At 51.6% G+C, this 26,507-nt stretch overlaps 3 protein-coding genes across 18 annotated transcripts in view; 2 read left to right on the top strand and 1 right to left on the bottom strand.

Annotated features, from left to right (window-relative positions):
* The first annotated feature begins 222 nt into the window (after window positions 1-222).
* On the top strand, window positions 223-10,091 carry CASQ1 (calsequestrin 1). The gene is made up of 11 exons (XM_004442778.3): window positions 223-846; window positions 2,554-2,638; window positions 3,453-3,553; window positions 3,733-3,844; window positions 4,201-4,274; window positions 4,620-4,750; window positions 5,919-5,964; window positions 6,698-6,752; window positions 6,981-7,081; window positions 7,913-7,987; window positions 9,438-10,091. The coding sequence occupies exons 1-11, from the start codon at window positions 568-570 to the stop codon at window positions 9,582-9,584; spliced, it is 1,206 nt and encodes a 401-aa protein (XP_004442835.1). The 5' UTR covers window positions 223-567; the 3' UTR covers window positions 9,585-10,091.
* A 2,976-nt stretch (window positions 10,092-13,067) lies between these two features.
* On the top strand, window positions 13,068-23,150 carry PEA15 (proliferation and apoptosis adaptor protein 15). Its single transcript, XM_004442779.3, has 4 exons — window positions 13,068-13,228; window positions 19,363-19,536; window positions 20,773-20,928; window positions 21,082-23,150. Exons 2-4 carry the CDS (start codon window positions 19,365-19,367, stop codon window positions 21,144-21,146), a joined length of 393 nt encoding a protein of 130 aa, XP_004442836.1. The 5' UTR covers window positions 13,068-13,228; window positions 19,363-19,364; the 3' UTR covers window positions 21,147-23,150.
* Window positions 23,151-23,502: 352 nt separating this feature from the next.
* DCAF8 (DDB1 and CUL4 associated factor 8) overlaps window positions 23,503-26,507 on the bottom strand; it is a 41,531-nt gene continuing 38,526 nt past the window's right edge. For all 16 annotated transcript variants that reach the window (XM_004442781.3, XM_087440886.1, XM_087440840.1 and 13 more), the window contains 2 exons: window positions 26,064-26,180; window positions 23,503-25,476 (listed from right to left, as the gene is read on the bottom strand). In XM_004442781.3, coding sequence (XP_004442838.1) covers window positions 25,360-25,476; window positions 26,064-26,180 — 234 coding nt within the window. In that variant the 3' untranslated portion in view covers window positions 23,503-25,359. The remainder of the gene's footprint in view (window positions 25,477-26,063; window positions 26,181-26,507) is intronic.

Raw genomic sequence — 26,507 nt, 5'->3', positions numbered from 1 at the left:
TCCCTAATTACTCAAAATCTCCCCTCCCCCAGCCCCAGCTTCATTTACCTCCAACTCATCTGGTCTTATTTTTAGCTCTGGCTTTTTCCTTTCTTAATATGGCGATGAGCACTTAGGCCAGAGGCGCCGGGACAGGGGCTGAGGAGCCCTGGGCGTTGGGGGAGGGGGAGGGGAAGGAGGCTCTGGGAGCCTGGGGGAGAGGTGTAGGAGGTGGGAGGACCTGGCCCTCATGGAGCTGTCCTGGCCTCGGAAGGTTATCCATCTCTGCTGCCAATCCCAGAGACATATTTAGACAGGACCCGGTGGGGGCTGAGGGGTGCCAATCTCAGGGGCAGCTCCGGTTCCCTCCCCGCCCCCTGCTCCTATTCCTCCTCCTGACCCTTGTTCTCTTGGCTCTCTGGGCAGTTTCTCCAGGACTCAGCAGTGTCCTCTGTCCACTGCTCTGGGCCATTCCCCACCCCACCCCCACTGTGAGCCCCTAACTCAAGATTCGGGACCCAGGGGCTCCTCCCTACCCCAGCTAACTTCTCCTGGACCAGGAGAGCCGGCCCACATCCCACTACCTCCATGAGCGCTGCAGACAGGATGGGGGCCAGAGCTGTGCAGGGCCTGCGACTGGCACTGCTGTTACTGCTGGTGCTAGGGACCCCTAAGTCAGGGGTGCAGGGGGAGGAAGGGCTGGACTTTCCTGAGTATGATGGTGTGGACCGTGTGGTCAATGTCAACGCAAAGAACTACAAGAATATCTTCAAGAAGTATGAGGTGCTGGCACTGCTCTACCATGAGCCCCCGGAGGATGACAAGGCCTCACAGAGACAATTTGAGATGGAGGAGCTGATCCTGGAGGTGAGTGGTGGGGTCTGCAAGCCCACAGAGCACACCCAGCCGCTCTATCCTACAACTACAAGTAGATCTTTGAGGGTAGGATTTAGGGCTAGGGGCAGTGCGGCAGGACCCCCATCTTCACCAACAGGACACAAGTGGCATGTGGCCTTAGCCAAATGAGAAACAGACTTGGGAACCCAAAAGTACCACCGTAGTTAGGCAGTTTTAGGAGGAAGGGAGGGAGGCCACAGGGAGATCTCTCCTCCATGCTATAGGAGGCTGGTAGTACTAGGTTTGGCTAGGACTGAGGTGGGTACCCCCCCAATCTACTTTCCTAGCCAGAACATGCCCTCTCTCTCTACACTTTAGGGGCTGTACCCCTAAGAGATCCAAACTGAGTATAAATTTAAATGTTATTGACATCTTATCTGCATGTCATTTATTTCATGGCTAAAGGTTTAACAGAAACCACCATGCCTCCCATTGGTCTCTCAGTCCCCTCTCTCTTCCCCTACCTCCCGAATTCCCCATCTGCCCTTATTGGATCAAGCTGGATTCCCTGAGTGGAAAATTCTTGTGATTGGAGGATGCTTCAAAATGCATTCCCCACCTTCTCTTTGTGGGAAGATTCTCCTAACCCCCAAGCTGACTTAAGGCCCAAAGGAGAGGGAGGCTATTGTAACAAGAAAACAAGCCTATTTGGGGATGACTGGGAGAGTTGGTCACATAGCCTTCTAGGAGCCAGGGTGTGTCAGAGTCTCCTTGTTTAAGCCTCTGCAGCCCCTTCTCTAGCTTGGCTGTACAGAGAGCCCCCAGTTTGCCCAGAGCTTGGAGTATTTCAGGGCAAGATACCAGGCCTGCAGGCTCTCGTTCGTGTGCCCCTGCCGAGGGCTGGAACCGCCATCTGATTAATGTGCTGAGTATTTTTATCCTGAGTGCTCAGCATCCCTGGCCATCCACCTGCCAAAGGCCTCCCTTCCCTGTCCTCCTGAGAATCTGGGCACCCGAGTCTGTGTTAGGTAGGGTAAAGCTGCAAGCCGTGCCCAAGGCAGAGGCTGCTGAGGACAGGGACCTATGGGTGTGACTATACGTAGCCTAGGGACAGGCTGAGGTACAGAGGGAAAGGGCAAGTTAGGCCCAGATGAGGAGCATGGCCTGTTTCACCTCTAGTCTCTGCAGTCTCTGCCTCTGCGGGTGATGAGTGATGGCCACAGTGACGGCTACTCTCGGCTCTCTGGCTCTCCTCACTCCTCAGCAGCATGACCAGACCTCCCACCACCCTCCTGCCCTCCAAAGTTCTTCCCATTGGAAGAATGGGAATTCTTCCCACTCAGAAGAATCCCAGGGACTTCACAGCCACACTGAGCATGGCCTTTGATCAGGATGGAGTGCAGGGTTCCATGGAGTCCCTGAAGGAGGGAAGGGCCTCAGTCACTCTGAAGCCAGACTCAGCATCGCTAAGAACCGGGAAGTATCACGCGCAGTGCCTCAAAGTTCTGCATAATAAGCACATGTAAATGAGCAATAAATGTTCAGGGATTGAAGCTGAACTAAAGACCAGAGGGGTGGGGTTGTAGGGAAAGTGGAGATAGCCTGGATCCTAGCACAGTGTCAAGGTTAACTCTACTATTCCCTGCATCCCAAATGACCCAACTTGGAAGCATGAGATGGGGAATAGGGGTTACTAAGAATTCCGTGAGCTGATTCTAACCCTAACTCTCCCTCCAGTTAGCAGCCCAAGTCCTAGAAGACAAGGGTGTTGGCTTCGGGCTGGTGGACTCTGAGAAGGATGCAGCTGTAGCCAAGAAACTAGGTAAGGGAGGGGTGGGAGGAGCAGGGAGGGAAGCTGGCCTGTGAGACTGGGGAGGCCTAGGCTGGAGGACTGGGCGGCAGCCCTTGTATAGGCTAGGGCCTCTACCATGCCTATTCTGAAATGGGGGGAGAAAAATACTGAAATTGGGAATGGTATGGCTGGGGGTCCTGGCCTCTCCTTTATTCCTTATAGAGACCCATGCTCAAATCCCAGAAACAGGTGGAGGTGGCCTTTTTTACCCTGAGGCAAAAAACAGGGCTAGGTGCTGGAGGAAAGGGGGAATTCAGGGAACACAGCTAGGGCTGGAGAGGCCTCTGCAAACTCCTCTTCCAACCCCTCCCCCTCCAGAACCTCGGGCCAGGCGTTACAGCACCGGCCACCAGGGGGCAGCACAGGCCTGAGACTGGACTCCGGATGTGGATGGGGGAGGGGTGGTCAGTAATGAAGTCATCTGGTCAGTAATAGCAGAGGGTTAAAGGGCTGCACTGGGAATCAGTGACTAGAGTCCTCAGAGGAGATAACATAAATATCTGTCTGTCGTGGCAGGCAGAGAAAGGGAGAAAACTTGCTAGAGTTTTCTGCCCTATGTCCTGCCCTAACACCCCTACCTGAACCCAGCTTCTCCCTGGAGAGCCCCTGGGGCGAGGGGCACAGACACTAGCGGGGTAGGAGTTAAGGGGCAGTGGAGGTGAGGGGGCGAGGTGGGGGGAGGTGGAGGATATGGGGCCCAGTGGGATTACGGCTGCCACCCTGGATTTGGACCCTTGGATCTGTGGGAAGGTTGGGCTCATGCTCACTCCTGGCTCACTCCCAGGACTAACTGAAGAGGACAGCATTTATGTGTTCAAGGGAGATGAAGTCATTGAGTATGATGGCGAGTTTTCTGCTGACACCCTGGTGGAGTTTCTGCTTGATGTGAGGATTCCCCTGGACCTAATCACTTTGTTTAAGACTTCACGCCCTCCCCACCAACTCCAACCTCACACACACAGTCAACAGCTACCCGTTTCCCCCATTCCCCAGTCCTCCTCTCCCTGCTTCTACTAGTGAGGACAGAAACTCACTCTCTTCCTTCAATGTCCCTGCTCCTCCAGGTCCTAGAGGATCCTGTGGAATTGATTGAGGGTGATCGAGAGCTGCAGGCATTCGAGAATATTGAGGATGAGATCAAACTCATTGGCTACTTCAAGAACAAAGATTCAGAGCGTGGGTAACCCTCAGACTCCACTGTGCCCTCCCTGGATCCCCATTTTACCTGTCCTCCTACCTCCCCACTTCACCCACTGTCTCAGCAGCTCTGCTTCCTAACTCCTCTTGCCATGGTCAGCTCCATCAACTGCTCTGAGCTCCCCGCACTCTGGGGGCTTCCCAGACGGGCACTTCCCACATTCTACCTCCTGCTCCCCGCTCCCACTATATTTTAGCCACTCTCAGAGGACAAGAGGTGGTGGGTCTCAGAATGAATCTCACCTCCCAAAGAAGAATTGGGGAGAGACAGAGAGGGGATGGTTCCCTGGCAGACCCTGGTTCCCCCAGAGACTGACTCTGCATTCCCCCCTCAGATTACAAAGCCTATGAGGATGCGGCAGAGGAGTTTCATCCCTACATCCCCTTCTTCGCCACCTTCGACAGCAAGGTTCTCCTCCCTGCGGCTACATTGGGTCTCCCTCATTCCCCTCAGCTGCCCTCCAGTCCCCTCTTCCAGAATTTATGGGGGACCTAGTCCCTCCCTACACACAACACTCCCCACTTTCACCCCCACCTCAGGCCTCTCCCACTCCATAGATTTTAGATATCTAACCTACCCCTCTTCTGTTCAACCAAAGCCCAGAGAAGTTAAGACATTTGTCCAGTGTCACAGTGGCAGTGACAAAGGCCCAGGTTGTCTGACTCCCTTCCTAATATCTGCTCCCCCATAGTACTGCTTCTCACATTGATCCTGCATCCCCTGCTCCACTCCCCCCTGCCCCCTCCCCCAAAGGTGGCAAAGAAGCTGACCCTGAAGCTGAATGAGATCGATTTCTATGAGGCCTTCATGGAAGAACCTGTGACCATCCCAGACAAGCCCAATAGCGAAGAGGAGATTGTCAACTTCGTGGAGAAGCACAGGAGGTGGGGAGCAGGGGCAACCCTCTGAGCAGGGTAGGCTCCTCCTCAGGCTACAAAACACCCGTCTATGAGATAGGCTGGGGGAGTCTCAGCCAGCCAGGAGGCTGGTCTGACCTGGAGATGAATATGCTTCTGGGTACCAGTGCTCACTGATACACTGACCATTGTGCACAATATTTTGCACCCTAGCACTTAGCCCTGAGCCCTACACACAGAAGGTTCTTAATAAATGTGTACGGCTAACTGTGATGTTGATTGTGATGAGTGTTAAGTGCCTGTGGTCTGACAGGACCTGTGAGGTGCTTTCTATCTCTATTATTTTATTTAACCTTTCTAACAACCTCAGTTAAAGAGGTTCCATAGGTAGTAAGTGTCAGAACGGGATTCTAACCCAGAACTGATCTGTGTTCATTCTCATACATTACCCTACGCCAGTGGTTCTCAACAGGGATGGAGGGATTGGTGAGGTAGGGGGAGGATTTTGCCCTCCAGGGGATATTTGGCAATGTCTGAAGACATTGTTGGTTGGAAGGAGTGCTACTCGTGTTTAGAGGGTAGAGGCCAGTGATACTGCTAAACATCCTACAGTGCACACAGGACAGCCCCCCAACAACACAGAATTATCCAGCCCTAAATGTCAGTAGTGCTGAGGTTGAGAAACCCTGCCCTACACTCACACATAATTCTCTCCCTTCATAGTACTCCACCACTGGAAATACCCACTCATCAGTGTAAACGCTGCTCACTCTCACTCTCTCCCACTAGATTATGGTCCCCTTCATCAGGGCAGGAACGTGTTTGCCTTGTTCAGCTCTATCTACACAGCACCTTGCACAGTGCTTAGAAAATCTCAGACGCTCAGTTTTATGGAAGGAATGGGTGAATGAATGAACGAATGAATGAACGAATTCCCAGATGTCCAGTTCTTACCTTCCTCCCAAAAGTCTCTCTCCCAGTCCCTTGCCCACCCTCCGCTCTCCCACCTGCCTTAACCATGCAGTGATCTGGGCCTGGTGCCCAGGGCTTAGGCTTGGCTAGATGGCTTTGTTCTGGGCTATAAGCTGTCTGTGCCCTAGACATGACCCAGAGGCAGCCTCTGCTGTGGGCACCCTCTGGAGGGGAGGGCGTCCTTCTCATGCACGGAGTATGACTCTCTATCTGTCGCTTATAGGTCAACCTTGAGGAAACTGAAGCCTGAGAGTATGTATGAGACCTGGGTGAGTGCCCCTGGACCAGGCCAGGCCCTCGGGGGAGCATGGGTGGCTGAAGACGCAAGTCCTAGAAACATCCCACCTTGCTGTTCCTCATGCCTTGCTTGTAGGAATGACAATGCACCAGCAAAGGTTGAGGGTTTCGTTCTAAGAATGTGTCAGGAATTGGGAGACACACATAAATTGATGAAGATGACAAGGGAGGAGCTCCAAGCTCTGGGGCTAAAGGGTTTGTGAGGGGAGGTGTGGGGGCCATGGACCTGAAGGGGGCAGTGTCGCTTGGAAAAGGGTCACCACCACAAGAATATACCTGATCCAGGGCTGGCCCCATGGCTTAGCGATTAAGTGCACGCGCTCCGCTACTGGTGGCCCGGGTTCGGATCCCGCGCGCGCACCGACGCACCGCTTCTCCGGCCATGCTGAGGCCGCGTCCCACATACAGCAACTAGAAGGATGTGCAACTATGACATACAACTATCTACTGGGGCTTTGGGGGAAAAAAAAAGGAGGAGGATTGGCAATAGATGTTAGCTCAGAGCCGGTCTTCCTCAGCAAGAAGAGGAGGATTAGCACAGATGTTAGTTCAGGGCTGATCTTCCTCACAAAAAAACAAAAAAAAAAGAATATACCTGATCCAGAAGCTGGACTCCCACAAAATTCAGGTTCAAGGAAGATCTAGGGTCTGTTCTGGGCTCTCTAACTTCAGGGAGCATACCTAAGGCCTCCCATCTCCCAACAGGAGGACGATCTGGATGGAATCCATATTGTGGCCTTTGCAGAGGAAGCCGATCCTGGTGAGAGAGGAATACTGGATTGGATTTGGGGGGCATTGATGAGGGGGGTGATGGGGGTGTGTGTTGTAGCATAGGCTTCACTTGGGAGGCATTCCTGGAAAAGTGCAAGCAGCCTGCGGCTAGACCTGTGGAACTGTGGGAGGCAGGAAAGAGATCTAGTCTCTTGTTCCCTCTGGGTCCTTTTCCTCTCTGCCCCACCTCACACTTCTCACTTGTGTTCCCTCCAAGATGGCTATGAGTTCTTAGAAATCCTCAAGTCTGTGGCCCAAGATAACACTGATAACCCTGACCTTAGCATCATCTGGATTGACCCTGATGACTTCCCCCTGGTAAGAGGCCTGCACAGGCACTGCTAACCTAAGGTGGGGCCTTAGACAGTGACACTTCTTGAGGGGAGCTTGTTTCAGAGTCTTTCCCCATCTTCTAGCTGGGGGACCCTGGGAGGTGTATGCCTGTTGCATGATCAAGGGCACTGTGGGCATGAAGGGCATCCTGAGAAAGGGAAAACAGGATGGGAAGTGAATTGCATGGGTCATAACACACACGATTCCTAGAGCAGAGGCTGGGTGGGTAGCACATGTGCCTACGGCTGGCTCCTTCTAAAGAAATCCAGAATTTGGGGGAATGGGTGGGCACGTTAACCCTGCACGTGGTGTACACAATCATAAAAGCAAAGCACAGAGATTCCATGTCTCAGGGTACAGCTTTGTTTCCAGCTGAATCCCCAACACCTAGCACTCGTTGTTGAAAGAGCAATGGAATGGACAAACAGAAATGTAAGGAACATTGGCAATTACCAGGTATAACTACCATAGTTTAGAGATGTAGAAACTGAGGGCCAAGGAGAAGTGACTTGCCCAAAGTCACAAGGTCAATCAGTAGCAGATCCAGGATCATAACAGGGGTTTCCTATCTAGTTTTCCTCAGAGAGGAGGGGCCAGTGTCCCCAGCTGACACTCTTGATACTTTCCCTTTGGGATTTCTACCCTTTAACTGCTTAGCTCTATCCATTCCCTTCAGGCCTTACAGAAGGACCCATCTCTCATCCACTGTGAGTTCATGGTGTCCTCCCTCTGTCCCTGGGCTGACCCTCACACACATCCACCTGGATTCATGTGTTCCTAGACTCCATTAAGTTACCATATGTGGTCTCTCTACAGCTGGTTCCATACTGGGAGAAGACATTTGACATCGACCTGTCAGCCCCACAAATAGGAGTCGTCAATGTTACTGATGTGAGTTTCCTTCCCTCATCCCCGGTTGACCCCCAACTCTGCTTCCCAGCATAGCTAGCTCTCCTCTGCTCTGCCAAGTAGGAATTGAGCCCTTCCCAGAGAAATTAGACATGCCCAGTCTAATGGCTGGATAAAGGGAGAGATGCATGACCTGGACACGCCCCTGTCTCCACCTGTTGTAATCGGCTACTCATCCTTCAAGGCCTAGTTCAAATCCTCTCTTCTCCATGAAGTCTTTCCAGATCGCCCATTTGGAATCCTTCCCTCCCTGGCACTCCCAGAGCCCATTTGGCATCGAGACATGGCTTTTACATGGCTATTTATGTATCATGTCTGTCCCCTCCAGTACACTTTGAGCTTTTTGAGGGCAGAAATCTTCTCATTCACACATAGCAGGTGCTTCAAAAATGGTTCTTGAGTTGAATTGAATAAGCCACAGTCTTTGCTTTCCTATAATTCTCAGTCTAACTGGGGAGCCAGGTATTCTATTAACTACAAGGCCAGATCTGATAAACTCTATAATAAAGATACAAATAAAATGCTAGGAAGGCACAGAAATCACGGTGTTTTCTGCTTGAGAGAATCAGATAAGAGTTTAAAAGGAGTGGCATTTAAAGTGGAGATTGTACAAAGTATAGGAGTTCTACAAGTGAAAATTACGAGAAGTGATTTCCAAATTGATGGGAAAGTTAGTGCAAAGCGTCAAAAGTAGGAAAACGAATATCAGGTTCAGGAAAAGGCAAGTAGTTTTTTATGGCTTGAGAGTCTAGAGATCTCTGAGGATGGTGCTGGAAAAGCAGGTTATGAAAAGCCTTGAATGCTGGAGAGTCACTGACTTTATATTCTAGTCCAGGAAGAGCCACCAGTGGTTTTGCATCAAGGGCATGATAGAGAGGTCTGTTTTATTATTTTTTTTTAATTTTTTTATTTTTTGTGAGGAGATCAGCCCTATGCTAACATCTGCCAATCCTCCTCTTTTTTTTGCTGAGGAAGACTGGCCCTGGGCTAACATCCATGCCCATCTTCCTCCACTTTATATGGGACGCCGCCACAGCATGGCTTAACAAGCAGTGCATCGGTGCGCGCCGGGATCCGAACTGGCGAACCCCGGGCTGCCGCAGCGGAGCGCGCGCACTTAACCGCTTGCGCCACTGGGCCGGCCCCGAGAGGTCTGTTTTAGGAAGCTCAGCATGTCAAGAGGTTGGAAGAAAGATTGAAGGGAGAAGGTCTATTTGCCAGTCCAACCATTCTTCCTACCAACCATTGTTTCTACTCCCACTGTCACTATTCTAACCTAGACCTTCACCTGGACAGTTTCTCTGGCCATTGACAGATAAAGGGAAGGGACAGAGGATGTAGGGAAGGATGTACAGAGTCCAGTGAGGGGGAGGATGGGTCCAAAGACCTGAGTCAGGCTTAGCTCTGGTCCCCTGTCTGTGCCATGTCCTAGGCGGACAGTGTATGGTTGGAGATGGATGACGAGGAGGACCTGCCTTCTGCTGAGGAGCTGGAGGACTGGCTGGAGGATGTGCTGGCAGGCGAGATCAACACAGAGGATGATGACGAAGACGATGATGATGACGACGATGATGACTAGTTGCTGTGGCAACCATCTCCCAGCCCCGCCTGCTCTCCTCAGGCTCCCTCCTGCCTTCCCTATGCTTCCCTGAGCTCCTCCAGGGACACCAGGTCATTCTCTGCCACAGGGCCCATTGGGGTTTATATGCTGAGTGCTGAGACTCTGATCCCCCTCACCTGATGAAGAAAGGAGCTACTTTTCCCTACATACCAGCCCAGCTATCTCATCTGACTTCTGTTTCCTGTCGCACAATGTCCCTGTATCTAGTATTTGTTTCCTCCATCACTCCCTACACTCTTTCTTGTGATTTTCCTCTTGCCATATCTGTGGGCCCCCATCTTGATTCTGTTCCCTCCACTTGTGCACACTCTCCCCTGACTCTCTCAAATCCTATATCCTTCTGACTGTCCTATCCCTGGCCAGGAGGAAGGGGGGGTACTTTGTCTGGGGCTGCATCTCACCAATCTCTTGTTAATGTATTTGGGTCAAATGAGAGGCCTCAATAAAGGATCTGGGGCAGCATGAGCAAGTGTCTGCTGATGAGGTCTCACCCCTATGCCAGGAAAGAGGCAGCCAGAGACTGGGAGATTTAGGTGTGGGTGACTTGTTAGGGGACTGTGGTGGGGGGGTTGGGGCTCCCTCCAGGCAGTTATCCCAGAGAAGCTTGGATTATTTATCTGCCGCAAGTCAACAAGCCTTTTCTGAACACATGGTGTTTGTCCAGCACCGCTATTAGGCTCTGGGAGAACAGAGAGTGCTGGGCCTGTCCCTGCTCTCGAGCTGTTTAGCCTCACTGGGAAGTCAAGACAAACACACTAAACAATTGAAGAAAAATACAAAGCAATATGTAATTAAGTGATTATGTGCTGCTTGATAGCACCCTCCCTGCAGCTCTTATTGAACATCGAGACTGAGCCCAAATAACACTTCCTCAAGGAGGCCTTCCCAGAGGTGGCCCCTCCTGCAGTTCCCTCCTCTGGGTTCACACTGCACTCTCTATATACACCTTTATTCTGATATTCAGTTTGTTCTATCATAGTTCTTCATTTACACGTCTGTCCTCCCCACTAGACTGTGAGCCCCTTGAAGGCAGGAACCCAGGCTTTTCTCTGTTTCCACAGGGCCTGACATGCAAAAAGTAGTCCCTAATAAATGTTAAAAGAAGGAACAAATGAACAGAATGGGCTCAGAGGAGAGAGATCAGAGTGGGCTTTGATGGCTTCATAAAGGAAGTGAGCATTTTCTAGGCCTTAAATGAAGAGTGGGATTTGACTGGGGGCAAAGGAGTTGGGGAGGGGACATTTCAGTCGGTGGAGACATCAAAAGCCCTGGCAGAATGTGTGTGTCATATTGGGGCCCAGAAGAAACCAGAGAGACAAGAAGAGGAGTTCAAGTGGTGGTCATGAGGTTGGGTGGGCATAATGGGGCTCGGCTGTAGAGGTGTTTGCATTTAATCCTGTAAGAAGTGGGGAAAGGGCAAAATTTAATCTGGCAGTGATGAGCAGGATGGTTATAGGGAGGGGAGCTGATGGAGATATCAGAGGCAGGGAGCCCAACTCATATAATCAGAGACTGTTATAATAATCGGGGTGAAGTTGGGAGAATATGCAAGTGAGTGGTGGTCACAGGAATGGAGAGGAAATGTTGAGTTTTGTACAACAGGGGTCCCCCAGACCTGGACCTCCTGTAGTTCCTGGCAGGAAGGATCCACATGCTCTCCAGCACAGCCCAGGCTGGGGTAAATATAAAGGAGTCAGGGTGGTGGAACCAAGCAACTGAATAAGCCCATAACTAATAGACATTACGGTTTTCATGGATCAGGTATAAAAGGGTTGCTGCGAGACTTAAAGGATTTATAAGCATGGAAGAATGAGACCTGAGGTTACAGAACTTGTCACTCACCCTCTACAGACAAATCCAGGGAGTGTTCCTAGAGAAGGTGGCAGGACTGTAGAGTAGAAACCATGTATTCATCCAACTTGTACCCATGTAATAAATGTTTAATATACATTATGGGCACTGGGCCAATACAATAATATTATGGAGCTTACTCTCTAGCATAGGTCAGTGAAAGGCCTCGGACTAATATCTCATGTGTTTTAAGTACCCATCTATGCCAGGCCCTAGGAGACTGATGATTTCTAGATCTCAGAAGAACTCTGTCAGATAGGAATCAGCATCACCATCTTACCAGAGAGGACACTCAGGCTCAGGGGCATAACGTGCCCCAGAAAGGAGCAGAGCTAGCATGAGCCCAAGTCCCCTGTACCTGGTTGCCTCTGGGAGACCTGAACGTTTCACTGACTGTAGATAAGTCATTTAGCTTCTCCAAGTCTCAAAGATGGGTCAACAAAATCATTTTTGGCGCTGCAACACAGAACAAATGTGATACACACAAAGGTAAATTATGAGAGTGCCTTACTATCAAAGGGGTAGTGACAGGGTGCACTGGGGGAGGAGATGGTGAAGAGCAAAGAAAAGGGCTGTGGAACCCCAAAGCAGCAGGAGCCGAGCCTGAGCCTCTTCGAGGAGCAGTGTAGACCCAAGAAATGAGAGGCTCACTTTAGGCTTCCTGAGGGGTCTCTGCCAGGTGGGAACTGGCATGAGGCCAGGGGGTTCCCAGAGGTGGTACAGACACTGATGGGACTCAGACCTCTTCCCAGGCCAGACTCTGCCAGAGTTGAGGTGGGACCCCTTAGGCTGGAGATGGGGGTGAAAACAGATGCTTCCCTGCTTCTTCCTTCCCTCTTTCAGTCTGGCTAAGAATCTGAGGGAGGAAAGTCCCTGGGGTGGAGGGGAAGTGAGAGCTGCCATGCTGGGCCTGAGCAGGGGCAGAGCTAGGAGACAGAGCTAAGTGGCTTTGCAAGTTGTCTATATTTGCATGCTGAGCTCACTGCTGCTCTTCTTCTCCCCAGAAAATAAAATTACATCATGGTAGGGGGAAGGCTGGAGGGTGGTATATTTGGGAAAGGTGAGAGGAACACAAGGGGGCCGCTGGAATCATCCTGGAGAGAAAAAGATCCATGGCTACAGGTCAAGGGAAGGAGGTCCCATGTTGAGTCTGAGCCCCAACCCCTACTGCCAACCCCACCACCCAATGTGGGTAAGTCTGAGCTCCCCTGACCCATAAGGGGAGGGAAAGAGGTTTTCCAAATACCAAGTCTAAGAGGACCCAGAGGTCAAAGGCCTTCCAAACCCCTAAACCCTAACTCACTCTGTGCCTCCCAGGGTCCTAGCCACTGTGGCCACCGAAAGGTCATAAGGGGAGGGGACAGTCCCATCGGGAAAGAATTAAATCTGAGATTTGGGTTTTGCGGTTTACGGAAGAGGCAGCGTACCTACTCCAGCCCTCCCCCATTTCTGTCCCCCATCCCAGGAGCCTTCCAGAACCCCAGCCCCCGGCTGCCTCCCCTCCCCCTCCCGCCGCTCCCCGCCCCCCGCCCCTCCCCGGCTCTGACATCACGGGCCGGCCGGGTGGGGTGAGGCGGCGCTGGGCTCGGGCTCCGGCTCCGCGGGCGGAAGAGGCGGCGGCGGCGGCGGCGGCGGCGGCGGCGGCGGCGGCAGAAGCGGCGGCGGCGGGAGCTGAGGAGGAGGCTCCGGACGCTCCTCAGGAACCGGGGACACCCGAGTGCCCGCGCCCTGAGCGCTCAGCCCCGGAGGCGGTGAGAGGGCGGAGAGGAGATGTGTCGCGGGGAGGGGGCAGATTTGGGGTCTGGACTCGGAGGGGCGTCGATCCGGGACGCCCCGGGCCAGATGGGGAGCGGGGGCCCCGGACGGGTCCGCTCTGTGTCAGGCCGCACGGGCTCCGTCTCTGTCGGTGCGTTCTGAGCGCCGAGAGGGTGCTGCAGGCGGCGTGGCTTTGGCCGCCCATTCCATGCTGAACGGCAGTTTGGGAGTCGGACCGGGGCCTGGGGATTAGGATGGAGCCTGCTTCCCGCCCAGCCGGCTCGGCCGAGCCAGCTCCCGCCCCTCCCTCCCCTTCTCTGGCTCCGGCCTCGCCTGGGCTGGCGGTCTCCCGGCCCAGCCCTGCCTCAGTTACCCGGGCTGCCGCCCCTGCTCCGAGGGCTCAACCCGGCTGCTGGCACCATGTGCCCTCACGCTAGCCTCTGCACCTGGGGAAGAGGTGGAATTGGGGAAGGCTTGTCCGGAGGTAAGGAGGAAGGAGCTGGGGGTGTAGAGGAGTGAAGTAGCTAACTGTAAAACCCCTAATTAATTTCATATAATCCATGTCAAAACTGACAGAGACACACACACCTACAAGAAGACACACACCAGTACACACGGTGACACACACCCATATGACTCTTACACACATCGTCTCGCACACAGCAAATCACAAACGTCGCTGCACTACACATCCAACCCCCCACCTCACCCCCTCAGTCTCCCATGTGTAAGTCTTCTTGGAAGAACAGCAATCTAACAGGACAGCTGAGTGGGGGCCACTGTCCCCAAGTCCACCCTAATTTTCCGGGCACCTTCTCCCAGCCCTGGGCTTCAGATCGCCTCTCTTTAAAAGTGGGAAAAGATGCAAGAAAATTTTTGTCTCACTTCAGGACAGGGAGACAGGATCTTGAGTGCGAGTGAGCCTGGTGCTCTGAAACTGGGTGAGTAGGTTGGGTATGGGCTGCTGGTGGCCTTTCTTGCTGGGTCCAGTTAGAGCTAAGGGTGCTGGGAGTGGCTGGTTTCTGGGCATCAGAGTGGCCAAGGGATGGAGGAGGGGGTGGAAGAAAGGAAGAGGGAGAAAAAGAAAGAATGAATATGAGTCAGCCAAGGATGGAGCCCAAGTCAGAGAGAGAGAATGAGGAGAATGTGTGTGAGAGGGAGACAGATGGAGAGAGGGACAGACAGACAGACAGGGACAGGGACAAGGAGGAAGTGAGAGACTGAGATGGTCAGAAGAGTGGGAAGAGTGCTGGCAATGGACCACAGAGGCTCAGCAATCTGGGAGGATGAAAGCAGGGTGGTGGTGTGACCACAGGGAGTCAGGGGAAACATGCTGAATATGTGTATTTTGTTTCTCTAGTATGTGTCTGGCCCCCAGGCTGTCAGAGCGATTAGCTTTAATTGCTCTTCCCTTTGTGGTTAAACACTCCATTGGGGAAATTGCCAGAGATGCCCTAGGCTGTCGGCTGCCCTGGTTGCCTACTTCCTCACTTCCCTGACACCTGTGCCCATCACATGTACATGTATTGTCATGCATGAAGGAGAGGGCCACAGAGTCACACCCTGCCATGCCATCCCCTCACTCTCTCCTGCAGATCGTCACACACAATGCAATGGTGGACATCACCAACCTGTATGCAGCCAACCAATCCAGGCCCCTCCCCACCAAACTTACTCTACCTCTTTACAGCATGGATGCTCACTCCCTCCTAACAGTATAGCAGCTCTAAGTCTTCAGATGGGGACCACTGAGTCACAGAACCCAGGAGTCCTACGTATTCATGGCTACCATCAAGTGGGATAGAATGAAAGCTCATTGAAAGGAAAGGAGGAAAAGAGAGACTGAGAGACCAGGGAGAAAGGCAATGGATGAGGAAGACAGAGAGATGGGAGAGAAACAGAAATAGAAGTAGGGAGAGACAACCAGAGGAGTGGAGAGTGGCACAGGCCCATCCCCCTCCTCGCCATCAGGCAGCCCTTCTCTGCCCTGCCTGATCCAATGCCAGGTGTCTCCTGATGCCCCCATCTTGGGTTTGGTCTTTCTTGTCTTAGACTAAGGGCTAAAGGCTTAGCCCTGTCCCTCTGCCCATAGGCAACCCATTTTGCTTCTTGGACTGAACCGAACATTTTGAGGCCCAGGTATCCTGCTTCCCCTCATTCCCAGACTGACTCTGGAGCCTTAGAGCCCTCTTCTTCCTTCATTACAGGAATAAACACACTCCCCACTCCCCAAAGCTGAGTAGAAGCTAAGGGAAGAAGTCAATTGAGTATGACATTAAAGGAATAATTAGGGATGAACTACAGGACTGCTTGAATTTGGGAAAAGATAAAATTTAAAATAGGAATCTTGCACTCTTCCCCTCCCACCCCTCTGCTTCTCCTTGATTACCACCCCCTTACCCCCAACTCCAAGCAACAAGACAGACAGACTTGAGTGTCTACAAGCACCCTCTTGCCCATTGCAGGGATCTCCAGGTCCTTGCAGCTGTGTGAGATGGCCCCTCCCCTCAGCATTAGGCAGCTGCCACAGATGTGAGGGAAGGAGGGGCAGCAGCTCCTAATATTCAGGCTTTCTTCTTAAGTTTACTGAGGATTTGGAACCAAATGCTAGGGAGAGGGGATAATCATGAATTAACGTCATAATGCACAGAAATTCTTTTGGTGCTACCACCTCTTCCACAGGTGGTTATCCCATTTTGCTAGGCTTCTCAAAGTACCCCCAGGGCCGGTCTCTTCATCCCCCAGTGCCCAGAGAGCACCCACCTGTCATGCTCCCATCTCCTACCCTAGAAGGTCAGTATATAACGATCCTTACCTCCTGCCCCTCTTCCCCAGCATCCTCACTTGGTTTGACCTTTGTCAGGGTTCTGCCTGGGGCCAGCTTGGAAGGAGAGGGAGGAAGGAAGGAAGGTGTGAGGAAGCAGTGAGCAGAGCACAGAATGATCTGGGAGGGAAGGGGACTGACTTCCTGGCAGCCTCGGCTCCGGTTCCCGGTTCCTGCCCTGGTATCCTGTCCCAAGAATGGCCACCGCCCAGGCTGCCTGGTGTTTCTGGGCAGCCTCTGTACTGCTCCAGAGATCTGGACTTTTCAGAGGTAGGAGGGCAGGAGACTTCTCCATAGGCCCTAAGGAATTCTGAATCTCGGGTGAGGAAGGTGACATGGTTTCTGTCAAACCCCACCGTGGCCAGACCATCCTGGGCACAGTGGTTGATCAGTGAGACTTGAGAGCCACATAAGGAAATTCCCCCTTCTCATACTCCTCCCAGACTATCCTGCCCTGACCCCTGCTGCCACAGGCCTGGGCAAATGGGATCTCTCCAGGGAGGGAGGCAACTAGGCTGCCTTTCCCTGCTCCCGCAGGGGCCTTTCTCCAATCCTTTCTGTCACTTCTTACTCACCACTCCACACACCCCTCCCATCCAGTGGTATGACTGTCCTGACGACTGGGGGGGGGGCACCCAGAATGGAGGTTGCCATGGTAACCACCGAGCCAAGGCTTCAGCCTTCAAGCCTTCTCATCGTGGACTCTGTGCTCCCTGCCCCTCTCTCCCCAGGATTCCTCCTTTGCAGCATCAGTCTCTTTCCCTCTCCCAGCTCTAGCTCTCTTCCTCCATTCTGTAGGCACCCCTCACCCTTCCTATTTTCTCTGGATGTGAGCCGGTGATTATCTACCTTCTTACACATACTCTCAGCTGGTTCACACACATAAACACACAGACCACAGACACTCACAGTCACACATCCAGTGCTGGCACATAATATCCATTACCGGAACATCCAAACACATGCCCCAGACCCCAGCCACTGCCTCCTGCCCATACCTGTGCCCACACCCAGGGATCAGCATCCATACGTAGGAGCCTGGCACACACACAGTTCTCCCCTGGCACTCTAACATTCCCACCCCCATTTCTCTTAGGGGCCTCCATGTATCTGTTTCACTCTGTTAGAAAGCTCCTACCCACCCCCCCAGCCTTTGTGGGTGGGTGTCTCACACACGTTAATCCCTTCCCGCCCACCTCCCCTAAGTCTGTGTTTCAGATTCAGAGCCTTAAATCTTAACTCCTCCCGTGAGTACACACACACACACACTTTCCTCCCACAGGATCTCTATTTACAAACTCATCTTCCATGTGAAAACAGGGCAGGATGACCCTAAATTCTGTCCCATTTTCCAGCTAAGGGCTTGGTCCCAGGGTTGCCTTGACAGAGGCAGGGTCTTCTTGGGGGCATCTTGCCTCCTTCCCATGCTGCCCTTTTCAGCTCTCCTCACCCCCACCCCATTATTATCGCCATCTATGGACCCCCTCCTGACCATCCCCCTTGCCCGCATCCCCCCTTTTCTGTCCTCGGATTATCAGTGTGTGTGGCGGGGCGGGTCGGGGGGGGGGGGGCGCTGGGCTCCAGAGCCTGCTGCTGTGACCTAGATTTCAAGGCAGAGACGGTTCCTGGTGCTGACAGTCAGAGAGCATTGTTCCTGGCCCAGCCTGGCAGGACCACTGCTGGGACCTTCTGTCTGGTTGCACCTGGGTGTGCAAGTGAGCATGCCTGTAAATGCCTGTTTCTTGTGGGGGTTGTGCTGGCCCTGCTGCCTGGCTCATTGTGTGTGTCACGGTGCCTGCCATTAAGGGAAGCTTGTTTGTTCTGGTCCAAGTAGGAGGCTGGGAATGGGGACTTCTGGGTCCACGCCTCTTACTATGTAGCAGGCATGCCTTTCTGCCTCAGTTTCCCTGCATATAGGCCAAAAAAATAAGGAAAATAGTGTGTGTCAACCAGCCCCCTTCCATCTGCCACATTCCCAGCCCATTGTTGGGATGATTTGTGGGCAGGCTCAGTCAAGTACAAGGTCGTCTATCTCCTTGCCCTACCCTTTGGTTTAGCCACAGTGTTTATAAGGTTATTTACTTTTTAAAATGCTTTACTTTTCTGATTATAAAAGAAATATATACTCATTGTGAGGGGAAAAAAAGCCCTCTTTTTAAACTCACCACTAGTTTCATATTTTATCAAATCCAGAAAGTTCATTCCAAGGTCTGACCTCCTTTCTTCCTGTCTTAGCCACAGTCCCTATCTTAGTGGAAGGAGGGCCTTGAATGTTCTCTACGTTTTCACCTAAGGATCGTTAAAAGAGAGGGATGGGGTGAAGGCCTAGATGAGATTTAGCCTTGCCCAGCCCCCTTTGGGAGGTCTTGCTGAAGGTAGTAGTGCCAGCCGGATGTTGATTTAAGCAGGAGTGGCAGCCCCCTTCCTGCCAGACTCTCCTGAAGCTGCTTCTAAACCCCTTCCCCCTACCACCCAGCCAGCCTGGGAACTGGGCAGGGGGCCAGAGCCAGCCGCTTGGTATTCTTGAGCACAGGGGCTGTAGGCATAACACAAAGGCTAGGAGAGAGGGCTGTGTGGAGGTCCAGCAGCGATCAGGGGAGAAAATGGGCTCCACAAAGATGGGGGTGGCCCACTGCTTCCCCCCTCCCTGCCCCCACCCCCTGAGCCCTTATAACTGAATATAGGGCTGAGCATGGAGGAGCCAGGGGACCATTAGACCAAGCAACTAGGCATCGATCCAAAATGAGTCATTAGTGGGTTGGTGGGAGTTGAAGTGAGGGACCCCTTTGCTTCTGGGGAAGAATGGAAGCTAGAACACATGAGCTCTAACCAACCCCCTCCAGCTCCTTCTCCTTGCCACAGCAAACCTCTCCCTGCTTGATGTTTTGGAGTGTTTTTTTTTTTTTTTGGCAGGGGGAGGGGTTGCAGGTGGGTGGGGTGATTCTGGGGGGAACTTGGAGGCAGCGGGTGAGAAAGTCGGGAGCAGGCTGCTATGGTAACCGCCTCCTCAGTCAGGGGAGCTGTTGCCAGGGATACTGTTAGAGGGGGAAAAATGAAGAAAAAAGATGGTGGGGGGAAGGAGGTGTGACTTGTCACTCTAGGCTCCAGACTGGCCCCTAGCTTCTGAGTTTCTTCCCATCTAATCCCACCTCCCTTAGGTCTTCCTTTCTTCCCTCCAGCCCTGGCCCTCCCCAACCTCTGTGGTGTTGGCACATGTCTAGGCAGAGGGGGTGGGTAGTGCCAGTGAGTGAACCACACCCCAAAACTCAACTCAGCCTCCTCTCCCTTTGTTCCTCCCAACTCCAGTCATGGCCGAGTATGGGACCCTCCTCCAGGACCTGACCAACAACATCACTCTTGAAGATCTGGAACAGCTCAAGTCTGCCTGCAAGGAGGACATCCCCAGTGAGAAGAGTGAGGAGATCACTACAGGCAGTGCCTGGTTTAGCTTCCTGGAGAGCCACAACAAGCTGGACAAAGGTGGGGGGGGGGGACAGGCATCCTACCATTAGCCTTTCAGGCTCAGTTCACTCTGAGATGAGCTCAGAGCTCCTTTACACACAAAGTGTACTCCTCTGGCAAGGCAGGAGAGGAGGAATGCTCTTAAGAAAGTAGAGGGGCTCTAGGCTAGTGGTCTTTACATTCTTCAGTATGCCCTTTGTCAGTAAAAAATGTTACTCAGATACTACTGTGCTATTATCACATATATAATATTAAAATAGAAGTTAAAAGTGATAAAATTTAAAATAAAACCACAAGTTCTAACATCATCTTATCCACTTTTAGAGACCACTGCTCTGGGAGGGGCTTTAGGGAGGAATCGATCTTTAAAGTGGCCCTGAAAGGGAAGTGGGATGTCAAAGGCAGGATCCAAAAGGCATGTTAGGCAAAGGGCCATAGGCAGAGGTGGGAGAGTGCCTGGTGTGTTTGGAAAAGCAGGAGTCCTGCTTAGCTTGGCTGCTATGGGCACAGGGCATGTTTAGAAGTGGCTGGAAAGGGAAGTTAAAGCTGTGCTGTGGAGTGCCTTGAGAGGGGATTTGAGGTGAGTGACCTGAGGGCCCTGCAGAGATACTAATCTGACTGGAGCATGGATAGCAGGGAGGGAGGCTAAAGGAGTACGTGTTACAGTTAGGAAACTACTGCAGTAGTCAGAGGGGAGGAGCCAGGGAATGAGGTCTCAGGGCGTCTGCAATCTCCTAGAACTGGCCAAGCCATGGAGATCATCCTTCTGGTCGTCTGTGCCTTCTCTCATTCAGAATTACCTTTATCACTAGGCGCAAAATCTCCTGGGTTGTCTAGAGATTCCACCCCTCCAGTCCCACATGTGTCCTTAGGAAATTCTTTCTGATGCTTACTTGGAGAAAAGTGGAAGAGGGACAGGGTGGGTGTGGAGATTTAGAAGCCAAGTCAATTTTTCTATTCTCCCCTCCCCCACAGCGTGGGCCCTGGTATTTAACCTAAATCTTTCTAAATTCATAATCTAGAAACTTCACTGATCAACAATCTGCTCTTCCCGGAAACAGTCCTCTGTTCTGTTTTTTGGTGCCTTAGCTTTCTTTTTCTGGCTTAGTAGCCCCTGTTCTTCCAATGTTGCCCCATTCCAATAACCAATGTGAGCAACTCAGCCTTGGTTCCAGAAGCCTGGTCTGGTAGAATAGGGGAAGCTGACCTCTAAAGCCTAGCTCTCACTCTCAGTCTTCTCCTCCCTTCCTCCAGACAACCTCTCCTACATTGAGCACATCTTTGAGATCTCTCGCCGTCCTGACCTACTCACTATGGTGGTTGACTATAGAACCCGTGTTCTGAAGATCTCTGAGGAGGATGAGCTGGACACCAAGCTAACCCGTATCCCCAGTGCCAAGAAGTACAAAGGTAAGAGGCCATGCCTTTAAGATACACCTCTGCCCCTCCCATGGATTATCCTTGGAGTACTTGAATTTTGGGAGAATGGAGGCTAACGCTCAACGCGCCTGCCTGGTGTCTCCCACGACTTCCATCCCTGGATACATCCCTTTTTGCCCCCAGACATTATCCGGCAGCCCTCTGAGGAAGAGATCATCAAATTGGCTCCTCCACCGAAGAAAGCCTGAGCAAGGGGGAGGAAGAGGAGGAAGGTTGGACCTTCATCGGACCACTCCCTTCCCCAATCCTCCAGGGGAGGGGGCAAGGGCAACCCCCCTCCCCAATCTACCCACTTACTAACCTGGTCCTAACCCCCGTACTGTGCGCGTGTGTGTGCGTGTGCGCACGCTCTGGCTGTCTGTCTATATGTCTAGCTCATCTAGTTCCTCCTCCTTGTGAGGGGATGGGGGTCAGGGGCTGGGGGTGGATTAGTTTCCCCACTCTAGGGGGAGATGGGGGCTATTTCTATGCAAATAGAAATGGACACATTCCTCCTACTTCCCTTTCCTCCATTCTTCCCCCACATCTCAAAAGAGTAGGAGCAGAAAGGACCTGTATTTTCCTGCATTGAGGAGCCCAGGTGGGGGTGAGGCATGGGAGAGGTGGGTGGATCTAATGAAAAGCAGTGGAAGGGAAAGTGAAGAGGCTATCCAACCCCACCAGGAAGGGGCAAAGAAAAGCCAGAGTTCAGTATTTGTTCTCCCATGCTGGACTGCTAAGGAGTCCAGTTTCCAGCTGTTCCTCAGGCTGGAGGGCCTGGGCACCAGCAGGTCCTTTTTTGTTCCCCTCTCAGGGGGCTAGGATGTGTATGAGCCAGGAACCTAATGAGGACCACTGGAACCTTTCCTGGCCCCGAAGTTCAAACCCCATGGAGCACCCGGCATTAAGATACCCCCCATACCCCTCTGCTCTGGAGAGACTGGGCTGGGAGCATGCCCCACTGAGCCTGAGATGGGGAATAAGGGCAGAGAGAGGGCTCCCCTTTTCCACTCCTTTATTCCTACTCAGACTGTTGCATATACTGACCCTGAATCTAGGGAGGTTGGGGAATGAAATCCTTAGGTTTTAACTCCAATCCTGCCCCTACCTACAGGGTCCCAAGGTGGTTATTGCAGGCAACCTTCCCTCTCTCCCTGTTCTAGAACACCCCAAGCCAGAAAGGGAAGAAGTTAACGACAGTGACAGTGTTTTCCTTTGCACTGATGCCCAGTTCATTCCATGAGGGGACTTGGTAACCCCTCTCCCTGAATACCCTGGCGCCTTGGGCTTGTGAACACCTAGCCGAATCACTAGAGTACAGTGACCCCAGCCTCCCGCCTGTCCCAAGATGCTCCTCCCCACCCTGACCGTGCTAACTGTGTGTACATATATATTCTACATATATGTATATTAAACCCGCACTGCCATGTCTGCCCTTTTTTGTGGTGTCTAGCATTAACTTATTGTCTAGGCCAGAGCGGGGGTGGGAGGGGAATGCCACAGTGAAAGGAGTGGCAGAGTCAAATTGCTACACAGTCAGAACAGAAAACTTTTTTTTTTTTTAACTTGAAATTCACATGCAATCTCAAGAGACTATTTAGAGAAAGTTTAAGTTAGGAGTTTATAGGATGTGGGAGCAAAACTTCAGTGGGAGGGGAGGGCTGGCTGTTGGAAGAGGGAAGAAGCCAGACTGGGTGGAGAGCACCCTCTACTCCTAGCCCAGCCTAGCCTACCTGTCCCCTCTGGCCACTGCTGCGGACACCTGCCTTAACACATACACCTCGAGTACTCCACAGTTTTGCCTTAAAGGACCTTCCCAAGTTTCCCCAGCCCTGTCTGGCTTCTCCCTCAAGGAGAAAGATACTTGTAGAACTGGGAGGAAATGAGCATGAATTGTCCTTCCAGTCAGGATATGTTATGTGAGAGCGAGAGAGGGAAAGGGAGAGCTAGAGAGAGAGAAAGAGAGAGAGAGAATGCGAATGAATGAATAAGGACCTTTCCTTTGATGAAAGGAGAGGATGAGATGGGAGAAGGGAGACAGGGTCATTTTCAGCAGTCTAGTAATTTCTCTGTAAGGCAAAATAATCTAAAAAGACTAACCTGCCCTCCCACCCCCTGTACTGCTGTGAGATTGCCCCTATCCTGTGCTCCTCTGTCTGCAGTGTGCACGGCCTTGTTCTAACCCTGGAATAAAGGTGATTGATTGTACTGTACCTGACTGATTCTAGAATTTCTGTGAATAACCAGGATTTTGGAGCCTGAGAATGACTGGGAAGGGAGGGGGAGCAATATTTATCCCCAAATCCCTCACTGCAGCCTGGAACAGAGGCCAGGAAAACACCTCTAATAGTCTCTCTCCCTTCCCCCATCTCCTAAGTATCACTGAGCTGTGGAGCCTATTCCACTTACAACAGTCTCCAATTGGAGCCCAAGCTCTGGAAACATGGAAATCCCAGACTGGACTTCCTAAAACTGTAATAAGGGCAGGGCCAGGCACCTATATTGGAAGGAGCAAAAATAGCCCATCACAAATGAATGGCCCACATATCACACAGAGAGCAGCAGTCAGAAAAAAAAAAGCTTTACTGAGAGAAAATACACAACAAATTCCAGAGTGCATGGTTTTCAGCCCACTCCATCACCCCACTAGCAATAGGAACACAGACCACTAAGTCACCACACATTCCCTATCTCAGGGAGGAAGTGTAGCAGCTAACATCTGGTCTGAGAGCTGCTAGGAAAAGGGGCAGGAGGAAGGAGAGTCTGGGAATTGCATCCTTTCACTCTTCCCTTCCTTCCTGGCCTGTTCTAGTATAATCTGACTGTCCCAGGAAGCAGAATTCCTGGGTGGGGGCAAAGAAATAGCAGCAAAGGCATTTAAGGGCAAGAATTCAACTGGGACTTTCATATTCAGTGACCAGTGATAAGACAGGTGTCCAAGCCCTAGTCACCTTATTTAATCAATTCTTAGATTAACAACTTGTCCCTCAATCCCGAAATATCAAGAAGTGGACAAGGTATAAAGTCAAACCCAGGAGGTCTTTCCCTATACTCATCCGTTAGGAAGGGAGATGGTATAGAGTTGGATAGTTTAAAGAATCAAGCAGCGAAAGGTAAGAGTGAGTATGTCCTCTGTCACACATAATACTAGGAGAGAGAGTCCGCAGTGGCAGAACCCTTCCTGAAGTTACAGTTCAGTAAGTTTTAAAGACGGGCCAGTCTCTGGTTAGAAGAGCCATCCTGGAACCCCTACAAGACCTAAGGAGAGGTAGGAGATCTGAAGCAAAGAGCTGAAAGGAATTTCCTGTTTTCCCAATCCCGAAACCACAGCAGGAAAGTAGGGAAGGGCAGAATTGAGGATCCTTCCATTCCTGAGCCTCCTAAAACATAAGCACTAAGCCTCAATTTCCAATGGCCATACATAGAGGGTAGGCTGACCCCAAGTGTCACCTCCACATCATTACTCTCGCTCACTCTCTCCTGTAACTCCCTTTATTGCAGTCATAGAGAATATATGGTATAGATATTTAAACTTTGACAATAATTTTAACGTGATAACATCCAAGTTTGACTTGCTTTTAATATATTTATAGATATAAAATTAGGCCTCTAACAGTGATAGGGACAGGGAGATTGCTGCCACCAAAGTTTTTTTTTTTAAAGTAACAGAAGAGGTAACATCCTTCCTATTCTTCCTCCACTTCTGCCCCTCCTCCTACCTCCCCTCAACCTCACCAGACCTATTGAGGGGGTGATGGATGAAGAGAAGAGAGTGAAGGATACATAATCAAGTGCAAAACACTGTGATAAGTAGAGAGAATGAATGGGGTGTGGAAAGGAAAGTGAAGAGTATGGGATGGTTAGGGGCTCTAAGGACTTCCCAGAAAAACAGGATCCTGGCATGGGGTTGCTCAGAGGGAAAAAAAAAAAAAAAAAACAATGAAACTGTCATAGACTTTTAAAAAATAAAGGAAACAAAGGTCAAAAACCTAAACCAAAGAGAGAGCCGCACTTCTACCACCCCCACTCTGGCCCCTTGGTGCTGAATAGCCAGTTATCCCCCCACCCCCCACCCAAGAAACAAGGGAGATTAAAGAAAAGGAAACCCCATTCCCTATCCCAAACCAGTTAACAAAATAAGCTCCCCTCTCCCCCCCAAAAAAGGCTTTGGGGAGAGGCCATTTCTGCTGAGTCCTATGGACCTCTCCAGGGAACCCCATTCCAGGGCTCAACTGCCACTCCTAGGTACTCTCTGTGGGTTTACTCCCCTCTGGTTTGTCCTTCTCTTGGGATGTCTTTCTTTTATCTAAAGCAAAAAGTCCAAAGTGCGTTTCTGCTGAATGTAAGGGCCTGGGACAGGAAAGGGCTGCCCAGGCAGGATTGGGTTGGCAGTCCCAGCCCGCCCCTCGTGGGTACGAGGCCTCAGGACGGCATGCACTGCACCCGGTCGGGGCCCTCCTCCTCGTCCGATGTGTCTGAGGAACTGGGAGACTCATCCGAGTCTGCGTCTGTGGCCCCAACCCCAGGTTCTCGCCAGCGCTGTAGGATGGGAAAGGCTTGTTAGTAATTTGCCTGGAAATGCTCTAGGCCAGGAGTCAACAGAATTTTTTTTAATGACAGTAAATATTATAGCTCATAGGCCATATATCTGTCACAACTATTCAACAGTGCTGTGTAGCGTGAAAGCAGCCACAAACAATACATAAATGAATGGATGTGGCTGTATTCCAATCAAACTTTATTTACAAAAATCAGGCAGCATGCCAACTGCCAAAGTTTGCTAATCTCTGTCCTAGGCCTCTTCTGGCATGAGAAGAAAAGCAGAAGGGTCACCCTGAGACTTATTATTTTTTCTCAATTCCTTCCCCACCCTCATGCCTTTGCCTTTATGAAGACAGCACTATGCATACATGGCGATGGAGAACAAAGGGCAGACACCACCCATTTCTCCTGGTGGCTCTTCCAAGGCTACATCAGGGCTCTGCTAGGGATGGGGGACAATGGATAGGAAACCCAACCAATACTACGTGATTCCTCCTTAAAGTAGTGAGGAAGTATGCACTGCAACTTCTTACCCTCTTGAGAGGGTCACTGCCCTTGGGAGCTCACTCCCCACTCCAGCTTACCCGGTGATGGCGTCTCTGTCTCAGGTGATGCATAAGGAACCAGAGCATGTGGCTATCAAACAGGTCAGTGTGGTGCAAACTATCTTCATCCCGCTCCCGCTTGTTCTTCTTAATCACCTGGAACCGAAAAGGGTTGGGGGGATATAAACAGGAACCTTGGACCTGATCAGAAAAGGCTGGTGTTCTGTCCCAATAAAAACTTCCCTTAGGAACTGTTAAGCTGAAGTGGAGCAAGATTAGATTAGGAAAGGATGCCCCAGGTTCATCCACTGAGAAGGTAAGAGGCTTTAAAATGGAATGATTCTTCCTAAAGCTGTCCCCATCCCCATCCCCACTCTACCACAAACTAGAGGCCACTTCAAAGCTGCCCCCTGGCCCCCTCAACAGGGACAAGAGGCAATGACAGGAATGTTGGGGAGGGTGTTAGACCAGTGCCTTTAAAGA

This window comes from Ceratotherium simum, chromosome 2 (genome assembly GCF_057802395.1).
Source record: "Ceratotherium simum simum isolate JZ-2026a chromosome 2, ASM5780239v1, whole genome shotgun sequence".
Classification (NCBI taxonomy): domain Eukaryota; kingdom Metazoa; phylum Chordata; class Mammalia; order Perissodactyla; family Rhinocerotidae; genus Ceratotherium; species Ceratotherium simum.
This window is presented reverse-complemented; position numbering and strand designations above follow the sequence as displayed.